The 11,559-nt window shown below is 38.1% G+C and overlaps 1 protein-coding gene across 3 annotated transcripts in view; it reads left to right on the top strand.

Moving 5' to 3' along the window:
* Positions 1–11,559, top strand: part of HS3ST1 (heparan sulfate-glucosamine 3-sulfotransferase 1) — a 17,494-nt gene that overhangs the window by 526 nt on the left and 5,409 nt on the right. The window contains exons 2-3 of one of the 3 annotated variants that reach the window (XM_019526569.1): positions 407–518; positions 9,616–11,543. In XM_019526569.1, the coding sequence (XP_019382114.1) occupies positions 9,738–10,685 (948 nt within the window). In that variant the 5' untranslated portion in view covers positions 407–518; positions 9,616–9,737 and the 3' untranslated portion in view covers positions 10,686–11,543. Of the gene's footprint in view, positions 1–406; positions 519–2,178; positions 2,336–7,882; positions 8,620–9,615; positions 11,544–11,559 lie in introns of those variants that run through there. The other 2 variants (XM_019526571.1, XM_019526570.1) reach the window with 2 other exon arrangements.

Below are 11,559 nucleotides of genomic sequence, written 5' to 3'. Positions count from 1 at the left end.
GCAGGTGCCGACGCGGGGCGGCCGCCTCCCCTGGGGCAGGAGGAGCGGAGCCGAGCGCGCCGGGCTGCGCCACCGGGCACCGGCAGCGGCACCTGGCAGCCACGTCGGGGCGGCCTCGGCTCCTTCCCGCGCTGGCTCTCGGGGGTCCCGAGCCCTCCCTTGGCTTTCCGGAGCCAGCTGCTGCCTTCTCCCGCGGTTTGACAGCGCGCAGCATGCCCGCCAGCCCGAAGATTGCGGGTCTCCAGCTCGCCCCCTCAGAGGCACCTGCTGCCCCCTGTCCACGGGGCTCCTCCCTCAGGCAGCGCTGCCGCTTCCCCAGGTAGCTAGGAGCCGGGCTGTAGCCAGGATGCTCCAGAAATTATGCAAGAGGCAAGACTGCGTAGGCTGAGATCTTTTATTGGACCAGCTGGTTGCGATATCCACAGAGGCTGGACTTTCCTGAGGCTGCTGGTCCTTGTGGCTGCTCCTCCATGAGGAGACACTCAGCAAACTGAGAGCCTGTCCATTCACTTGTCCAGGTTGGTTTTGAATCCAGACTCCTGCCTCTTCTTGCTTCCTGTGTGATGGCACTGGGCTGTGGCTGGGGGTTTTTTTTAGCCAAACAGACCTCTGGATTTTCAGGAGAAACCAGAGAATTGGGGAGCCCTGTGAGCTCAGGCTCCCTGCCCCCGCACCAGGTTTGTGGGGCTGGGGGCTGCTGCAGAGAGCAGCAGGACTTCAGCAGTGCTGCCTCTTAAGAGAGCCCGTCATTGCACCTGCCAGCAAAAATCGCTCTCAGAAATTATTTTTACAGCACAGCCTAAGGGGAAGGAAAACATGACAGTTGTGGGAGGAAAGTTTTTAATTCAGTACATGTCAGTGACTTCTGTGACCGGGTCTCAAGCTTAGAAAAAAATGAGCCTTTTCTCTTTCTGTAGTCTCTCATGCTTCTAACAAGTGCATTTTTCACTTTTCTTGCAACTGAACTACAGTTCAGTTGAATGCAGCTAGTGATTCGTACATCAAGGTTAGCAGACAGCTCTCTCTCTTTTTTTAAATTCAGCCCTCGTAATACAAGTGCAGCCAGTGAAGTAAATATTTTGGGTGTGCAATCCAAGTGAGAACAGTTCATGTGTACTACTTTCATGGCAAATCTGGAGCAATAATTCCCTTGATTAAGATACTGGGAAAAACTCCTGGTGGTTTATCATTTCATTCCTGGTACACTCTCTCCTGCCTGTTGTACTTCCATGGGAATTAGAGAGAGGGATAGAGATGAACTGGAAATTAGTTTTGCCATTTCAGAAAGATGTGCTCTTTAAAAATAAATAAATCCTGTTTTATATTATGATATGATAGATGACATAATACTATAGGAAGTTGCGGAACAAGAAATTTTCCTCAGCCTGGATTAAATATGGGTTCAATAGGGACTCTGGATTCTTATCCCATTATCTGAATTAATTTTTGTGGCTCCTTTGTTCCAGTGGGTTTACTGCTCATGTGCTTGTCTCTTCTAGAAATTCTCCTTTCCTCCCACCCTCTCTCTGTCTCTTCCCCCTCTTGTCTTTTGTATCCTATCCCTCTCTCCTTATACTCTGCTTTTTGCATGTCCTTTGACATTATGAGATGAAGTGAGCTTCAGCCTATGAAAGCCTGAGCATGCACTCTCTCTCTCTCTCTCTCTCTATATATATATATATAATATAGATATATCTATTATATTACATATATATATATATATATATATATTACACACACACACACTTTGGTTAGTCTATATGGTACAAATCTACCCTGCCTTATATTAAGGTAAACCTTAAGAGACCTTTGGAAGTATACTGGGAAAAATGATAGACTCCCCCCCACCGCATCCCTTATCACCACACTTGTTCTAAAGCAAGGCATTCAGTCTTCTACTGAAACTGGTCCACCAACAATTAATCATTGTGCCAGAGACATGGACCCATGCAGTCCAGTAGGTGACTGTTCCAACTAGTAGATGGCAAACTCAAGTTCAAGTCTATAACTAAATCAGGCAGAAGCTTAAAGCTAGGTTTCAAACATCTCAGGTAAATGCCTTAACTACCAAGCACCATGGCTAACATCTGTTTCTTGTCAAAAAGTCTATCCTGTAACCAAGAAGCCTTTCCTTACTAGTTGTGTCAAAACTGCTGGTCTGGTGATTGGTTGCAGATTGATGACCTCACCAGTGACACTCTGATCTAGTACCATTCTCATGTGAAGCAGTTAGTTAAAGCAGGCAGAAGGAGTAGGAGTCAACTTGGAAGATGAAATGAGAAAACTGGACTTTTTTTAATAACATGCAGGTGTTTGAGAACAATTGCAGATGAAGGTGAGAAATTGCATGATTGTAGGGATTAAAAGCTGTTAATATTAAGTTTCTTAGTAGCAGTGGGGGTGAGATTTTAGAATGGAAAGAGGGAAAATGATAACAAAAAACCCCACTTTTTCACTTTTGTTATTTCCTTAGGGGGATTTTGATGCAGTAGAAAGTTAAAACCCTTTACTAAAAAAACCCTAAACCCAACCATTTTACTTAAGAGGAAAAAACCATGATCTAGTCTTGTGTTTTCTTTAAAAAATCTTTTGTTTTTATTGGAGGTTGGGAATAAAGTAGAATAATACAAGTCTGTCTCTATGAGGAAATGGAAATTCTGGCATAATTCCAAAATTAACTATTTTGAAGGGGGATACTGTGCCTTAGCACACCATACAAAAAACCCAGAAAACTACAAATTTATTTTTATTCCACCCTACTGATCCATTTCTTTCTGTCCATGTGAGGTGTTGTACCCAAGATCTAAAGTATTCCTTTTCTCAGTTCTATAAAGGTTATGATCATTTTACATGAAATATTAGTTTTTAAGAAAGAGATCTACAAAAGAATGTTACAGATAACCGTGGTCTATTTTAATGATGCTAATTTATTGCAAATGTTAAAACTACACCCATTTTTAAAGACATGAACTGCTGATCCAGATGATTTGTATAAACTATATTTACCACTCTGAGTACACCAGTAAAACAGATTTCAATATATGCAATTTCAGCAGATATATTTTATACACATGCACATATTTTATATGCATGTATATCACACACATACTGTGTGTTTATATCACACACAGAAATCAGGCATCTTGAACACACAAGTCAATGTATAGGGACTTCAAAAAAGGCTATTTTTATAAACTATGTATTATTCAAATATACTCAAGTCTGGGCTAGATTTCCCATTGTAACATATTAGCTCTAAAAACTCCCTCCTCCACCCCCCCTCCCCAAACTGCAGTGTTATAGAGGTGTAATGACATCTGGAACTTTAGCTTTTATTTTTGGGAAAAAAATGTAAATTTTGGAACATAAAGAAGAAGGATTATGTAATTTGGCTGCTTGTTATATAAATTAATTTGTTTGGCTACCATTTTTCATCTTATTTGGACAAAGGGAGATTTTCCTCTCTTATGAGAGATGATCAATAGTTTATGCCCGCTGAGAACTCAGCAGCTCAACTAGTGTGTACAGTAGTTTCTTTTAAAACATTTGTCTTGCACATTGCTCTGAAAAGTAGATGCCACTTCCCAATAATCATAAGCTAGTTCTAAACATATTTTATTACCATGTTAAAAACTGTATAACTTTTTATCTATTAAAAATGATATTATATCCCTTTGGTTTAGAAAGTGCAAGGAGAAAAGCTGAAGGGAAACATCTCTTCATAAGAAGGGCAATGGAAAAGGTTTCCTGTAGTAGGGAACTATTAAAATACAGAAAATCCACTGAAGTGTTTTAAGAACACTTAATAGATAACTTAATATTTGCTTTTTTAAGAAGTATTCCCATCTCAGTACCACTAAATGGTACTTTCTGTTACTGTTTCAGGTAGACTGGCAAATTGTCCGAGAATAAGATTCCATAGCTATGTATAGGTATGGCATTTTGAATATGCATGCACATGAAGTAGTGAAAACAACTTTTTCTCATTCTATTAGTTTGTAGAGAACTTGATAGTCTTTTAAAAAATGAAAGTACTAGAACAAAAATAACTACTGTTAAGAAAACAGTGCTATTTGGAAAAAATTCTCAGTTTGTATGGCTTCTTAACTTTTAATCCATTTCGAAAGTTGTTTGGAAAGTTTACATTAACTCAATTAAATTATTTTCAAATGTAATAAGCCAGTGTAATAGATTTAAGAATTGTGTAGTCCAAATTGATTTTTTCAAACTATGCAGAACTGTATGCCTGAATATGTATTCTAAAGTAGGTTTTGACAGTATAATTCAATACAAAATATCTAGTATCCAAAGATCCAAATTCTGCCCAAGTTACACTTGTGTAACTTTGCAGATAGAGGAACAGAAAATTCTCTTGTTGTTTCCTACTTTCAACCAGAGGATTTTCACTAGACAGGAGCCAGAACCAGTGAGCACTCGAATCTGAGGTCTTTTATTCTGGCATCTCATATGCTAGACTGTATTTCTATACACTTGTGTATTCAGGGGTCCCTCAAGAGAAGGTCTCCACCTCTGCAAGGAAGAAGGTAGGGACAGGAAAGAAAATGCTTAGCCTCATGCATCATATATTCTCTCCAGACTTTATAGAGTATGTGGTAGTATTGGTGCTAAGAGTCAGGGTGAGAATTCTCTATCCTTTCTACATGAAACCCATGTAAGTCAAGTGGCTGTTTTCTGTCTCACTGAAGTCCTTGGAGCAGCCAGGTCTCAGTTTAATTAATAGCTTAACTTATTTTACTTACAAAGTAAGGTATCCACTTCCTCCCAAGAGGAGGCTGCCCACAGCCTAGTTAGTTTTACAAGTGTTATTAATAAAGACAGAATATGTAAGTAAGAGTCCCATCATTCCCGCTTCTGAGAACTCCTCAAGCAGAGTTATTGAAGATACTGAGCCTCGTGAGACCAAGCTCAGAGAGTCTGTCGATCCTGAATTTCTTTCCTTTAAAATTCCCTACCCCATTTAGCACAAGCAATGCTTTAATGACAGTTTACTTATAGAATCATCCAGACCTGCTTGAGCAGTGATGAGACACAGGCTGGTGAACACAAAGGCTGTTACCAGTAGCACTGAAGGAGTGGGACAAATTAAAGTAAAAGAAACCTGATTAAACAGAGTTAGTAAGTTACCAATTCTGAAACTGTACAAACAATGTAGTAATAAAAGCAAACTGGTATGGTAGTGAGCATCTTTCCTTTGAAGTTGTTATTTATGGCACTGAGAAAAACTTTTGGTTTCATATAATAGTTAAATCAATCTTTTAATGTTCTTTGATATTTTGCATGGCTAGTCTAAGAATGGCCCATATTGTCATGTTTAATAAGCTATGGTTTTTAATGCAGATATTGAAATTTGTTTTGCTTGTTGCTTTTAAAACAAAATTTACATAGAACTAGAGCCAGGAGACTCTGATTCTGTTCCTTCTTCTCAAATAATTTTGGCTGGGATTTTTAGAAAAGTGTATGGGAGGTAAACTACTGACTCATTGAATTCTAGTGAACTTGGGCACCTAAATCACTAAGTCTTCCTTAAAAGTGTTAGCCTGAATCTTCTTTTTGTGATTTCCCACATATGAGAAAGTAGGTTACAGACACTGACTACAAGTTTGTCTAAAATAGTATTGTTCAATATAGATATTACTGATGAAGTTAATTAATATCAGCTGAAATCCAGCAATTATGACAGCTCTTTCTCCCCCTCAAATTTTCTTACAAGAAATGTAAGAAAAAAAGTTGTGCATTTTCTTCAAAGAAAATGTTTTCAAGGTATTTAATGAAAACTCACAGCTAATTTAATTGGCATGCTCCACAGTGAATCTGACTGAATAAACTGTGTTACCAGGATTTCATTTATTAATCTGAAAAGGTTGAAAAGAAGATTAAGAAAAAGTAATGTGTTAAAAAAAATCTCTAAAATATCATTTAAACATGAACTGTATTTCTTGTACTGACTCACTCATTTACTTGTAGCAAATATAATACTAATACAATGCAGTTAGTTAATTTTATACTAATCTGAAAAATAGTCATTCTATGAAATCAGGTATGCTCTAAATGACTTGCAGAGGCAATGGAGGGGAATCTCAAAGAAGAAAAGTAATTTGGCAAACTGGCTGTTATAAATTCTTGAAGGTTCACAAATTGCACAGCTATATAACGTATGCTAGCATCTTTATTTTATGTAAACTATTGTCATTGTACTAAATAAAATGCAGATTTATATCATGTTCTAGGGAGGGCATGGGAGAAGAAAACTGAGATGATAATTTGATCCATATGCAATTTTATTCATGGATTTCATTTTGCTTATCCAATATATGGTTTCTGTATAAAATTTATACGATTAATTATGCGTGAGAGGTACTGTCCATTGTTTTGTATTACTTTAACACAACACAAATGAAATGGCTCCAATATCTGTCAAATCAAATACAAACTGTGTGTATTAAAAAGAAAAATGAGATAAAGCATCATTGGATGCAAGCAAAAAGGAGTAATGCAAAGACAGTTGAGGATATGGTTAATTGGGCATGAATAAAGGCAATAAATACTACAAATATTGCCATATAGCATATATTATCTGATGCCTTCTTGAACAAACATTACACAAAAATAAAATGTAATGACTGGTGAGTATGGGGACACTCCTTCTAAATTACTGAAAAAGTGTATGTTGTGCCAGCATGTGTCATGGGTTGCATCAGGTTCTTCATTGGTAATCTAATTGACTATTCATGAGTAAGTGCTTCTAAGATCAGATCTTTAAATGTTAAACAAGTCTTGTTGGTAGTGCAGATTTGGGCTGAGCAGTTCTTACAGGTTATAAACTTTTCATTCTTAAAAGATACTCAGAGAGAAGTGGCTGTTTCTTTTATTTAATGGCCTCAAAAATTAATTCAGGTTTGTTATTTAATAGTCTTAATATAATGGTCTTCAGTCTCCTTCTAAGCCCTTGTTGCTGCAGTGTTTGCTCATATTGCTGCTCAATATGAAGTTCCAGTAGTCATTCAGGGTGCCCAGATAAAGTTACTTGTAGTGGAAGCTTTGTTGTACTGCCAATCCTCCTGTCAGCAACAGCCATACTATTTCCTATTTAAAACAGAGAGAAAAAAAACAACTAGCAAGAGTATCACTGACATGGCAAAAACTCTACCATGTTTAGAAGGGTGGAGCGGGAAAGAGGGATTAACATATACCCATATTTTGCCCCTGTATCAAAAACTTGAGCTGGGAGCCAAAAAGGAAGAAAATTCAAAAGATTACTTCGCAGAGTTTCCATACATCTTCTGTCACAAAACAGACCATGTCATCTGTCCTACACAAGGCAGGTTGTAGTTCTTCCTGAAAACCCTATACATTTCAGAAGAGCTATACAAAGTTAGGTTCCCATATCTTCTTCAGACCCATTTTGAGTCTCCCATATCTTCTTCAGGTTTCCATATCTTCTTCAGACCCATTCTGAGTCTCTGTCTCCTGGCTAACAGTACAGCTCCATTTTTTTATTGAACAATAACAACTACAAATGAGAGAGAACTAGCGAATTTCCCATCAAGAACGACAGGGGGAAGCTTGCTAACCCTAACCCCTCCCCTCCCTGCATGACCACAGCCTCCCAGAAGCAGGGCGGGTAGCTTGCCCTACCACCCCCTCCGCCAACAACCCGCACCACCGCTGCCTCCAAGGAGCAGGGCCAGGGAGGTGGGGGAGAGGCCAGCGCTGTTGGCTTCGCCCCCGTGCTCCATCCCTGCTGTCACGGTGGCGCTCTACCACCTCCAGGGAGCAGGGCCATGGTGGGGGCAACACCAGCAGTGCTGGCCTGGTCCCCTTACTCTGTCCCCTCCATCCTCACAGTCATGGTGCCGTGCCACTGCTGCCGCCTCCTGTCCATATCACTCTTGGAGCACTGACTGGTTGTTTCCATAACCAATCCGAGTGCTCCAAGAGCATTATGGAGAGACAGACAGATGGACTAAGCCCTTTATTATATGAGAATAATCAATATGAAGAACAAGATAAATTGATACATATTCTATTTGGGGCACAACCATGCCTTGTTTAAATACAAGTAACATACCACAGCCTTTAATCTACCAGAAACAACTACTAGGTTTAAACAACATTGGTAGTTGCCTAAAATATTGTCTATGCTAACACCTTCACTGCAGCTAAGTAATGGTAGACACTTAGTATAAAGAACCTGTGGCTGGCTCAGAGAATTGTTAGCTGGAAGGTTTGGTACTTTCCAGCAAATTCCAACATGACAAAGATGTCCAAGGTCCAAAACTAATCACAATGATCAAGAAACAGAGGCAACATTTCTTGCAGGTTTATTCAACTTAATAACACCATGCCAAAAAGTGTTCTGTTCTTTAAGAACAAAATTAAGCATTCAAACTGGAATAAATGAAAATCACATTACAGTATAAACCTGGATCTCTTGCTAAAAGCAAACTTCTACATTATGGCAAATGCCATTAGTCAACTCACAAAGTGATATTCAGTAGTATGTCTGATGTTTTCTTATCCCAAGATGTGACTGCAGCTAACTATCCGCATCAACATGTACTTATTTGTCGTTTTTGCAGAAATGTTCAGTTTAAAAAGGTATGTAAAGATAGACTCTAGAACTCCAAACATGGTGTATCTATAGAATAGTTATAAGAGGGACATCTTGGCTCATTTCAAAATCAGGGTGTAATTGTGCTTCATTTTCCCAGATGTACCCCCATTTCCCTTTTGCCTGATCAGAGGAGTTAACATACTGAAGATTTGACCCTTTGGGGAGAAAAGAAAATCAAAGTTCTCTACTTCCAACAACAGTAGAAGAAAAATAAAAATCTTATTGTCTACATAGTTATTCAATAAGAAAACACTTTCCTTCCTTAAAAAAGCACCTTCCTTTACATTCTTCCCTTTCATTGAATGGATTTTGCCACCTTTTGTAGACAATATTTTGGGAGAACTTACTGCACCCAAGATTCTACACAAGGGAACCTGCATGTGCAGTGAATGTCACTCTGCTTCATTTTTCTCTAGGCCATTCTTACATAGACCTTCCAGTGGAACACCATAGCCCTCTTAGATCTTCTGTAGTCCTAGGTAACTCTGCTTTTATTGCCTGAATCTTTTCTCCCAGCAGAACTTGCTTCTAGGTTGCAGTCATATGAGCCCTCTGAAGACTACAGTTCCTAGAATTCCCATTTACTCTTATGTATGGGCCAGGGGTTTACTGTCCTTTTTCTTTCTAAGTTTTGATTCCAAGACATTACCACACTTGCAGATAATAGTATCAAATTCTCAGGTTAAACCAGTAGAACTCTAAATCTCTTAACAAATCAAAATTATGACACTCCAACTTAGGTACCAGAGAAAGCTTTATAATAGTCTTCTCTCCAAATCTTTGGTAAACGTTTTGTTGGGAAGTTGCATTCATTTTGCATTCATTTTGAAATATTAACAATATCTAGTGATTTCTAAGTCTAACTTTGAGAGAATTAGGAAATTTGAACTGCTGCAGAAACTGAGATAATGTTTAGCATCTCAATTTAGCTTTTAGCAGTGATATATCTGAGAGTAATGTGTTTTTCTTTTTTTTCCTAGTGACTTTTCTGCTTGAGAAGTACACTCAGCAAAAGAATCACAAGTTTCAAAGACTGTTCTATGTGGAAATTGCTACCTACCCCATTACCTGGTTGAGTGAAACCAGACTAAGAACTTTTGCCATGGCAGCTTTTCTACTGGGAGCTGTGCTGCTTATTGTTCAACCTCATATAGTGCCTTCCAGACCAGCTGTACATCCTAAGGAAGAGGCTCCTTCTCAGTCTGTTCAGAAAGAACTTTTAAAGAAAACATCTCTCAAAAATGACTTTAAAGAAAATATTCATTCTAATGGATCTCGCCAGCAGCTACCACAAACGATCATCATTGGAGTAAGAAAAGGTGGAACAAGAGCCTTATTAGAGATGTTGAGTCTCCATCCAAATATTGCAGCAGCAGAAAGTGAAGTCCATTTCTTTGACTGGGAAGATCATTATGGAAATGGACTACAGTGGTATATTAATCAAATGCCATTCTCTTATCCCTGTCAGATCACAGTGGAAAAAACCCCAGCATATTTCACATCACCCAAAGTGCCTGAAAGAGTTTATAACATGAATGAATCAATAAGATTACTCCTTATTTTAAGAGATCCAAGTGAGAGAGTATTATCAGATTACACCCAAGTGTTCTATAATCATGTGCAAAAGCACAAGCTGTATCCTTCCATTGAACAAGTTCTGATTAAAGATGGTGAACTCAACGTGGACTACAAGGCAATAAATAGAAGCTTATATTATATTCACATGGAAAACTGGTTGAAGTACTTCCCTCTTGGTCACATTCACATTGTAGATGGGGATAAACTAATCAAAGATCCCTTCCCAGAAATAGAGAAGGTAGAGAGGTTTTTAAGGTTGTCGCCTCAAATAAATGCTTCAAACTTTTATTTCAATAAAACTAAAGGCTTTTATTGTCTAAGAGACAGTGGTAGGGAACGTTGCTTACATGAATCAAAAGGAAGAGCACACCCACAAATAGACTCCCGTTTACTTGATAAACTGCATGAGTATTTTCATGAACCCAATAGGAAATTCTTTGAGCTTGTTGGCAGAACATTTGACTGGCACTAATTTGTGGTAAGTTAGTGATAAGCTTCAGAGCCTATATTCCACTGTACATTTAGAACTTTTAAAAAGGGCATTTAAGCTATAATTTATTTGTAAATTCCATAAATACTTCTGTACAGTATTAGATTCACAATTGCCATATAAACTAGTTATATTTTTCTACTTGTTAAATTTGAAAGCATTTTGTATTGTTTTACATGGTTGTTAACATTGTGTATTATGTCTCTATATGAAAGAACTGCGGAAGATGCTCTCCTGAGATTGTCTTGTCTTTTTAATAAATAAGAAATTCAATTCGAGAAAAGTAATCAGAATGACCCAAATCTTCAAAACACTGTACCTAGGCTCTCTTTTTTCGTTGTTAATGACTATTTGAGCTTTATGCTTCTATTTTCTTTCTTTTTAACATCTTAGGTTTAATATTTTAAAATATCTCAATGGTCAGCAAAGTTTTCCAAGCTGCTTTATACAATTAGGTACATGGTATGTCGGATACATTTTGGGACACATGCTTGGAACAACAGAATTTTCTGTACTAAGGGAAGTTAGCTACAGGACTTGCCTTCATATTTAATGTTATAACAAGTGTCCCTGGAATTCTTTGGCAGTACAATGCTTGTTTCATGGTGGACTTGTAAAGATTCTATGGGGACAAACTCATAAAAGCCAGTTGTCTACAGAATTACAGTCATCATGAGAACTCCCTTTATTCTCTGAATGTGCATGTATAACAAAAGAGAGTGAAGAGAAGGATTTAAGCAATACTGATACATTTAAAAGTTTCTCACAATTGTTCCTAAATTTTATAGCATTTCTGTTTCAGAATTACTTAAAACCAACATCTACTCTCAAGCAGACGAGGTGGACCAACATCTAG

The sequence above is a fragment of the Gavialis gangeticus genome, unplaced genomic scaffold, assembly GCF_001723915.1.
Source record: "Gavialis gangeticus isolate Ggan-Ray unplaced genomic scaffold, GavGan_comp1, whole genome shotgun sequence".
Taxonomy (NCBI): Eukaryota; Metazoa; Chordata; order Crocodylia; family Gavialidae; genus Gavialis; species Gavialis gangeticus.
Note: the sequence above shows the minus strand (reverse complement) of the source record. Positions and strands in the feature narration are given on the sequence as shown.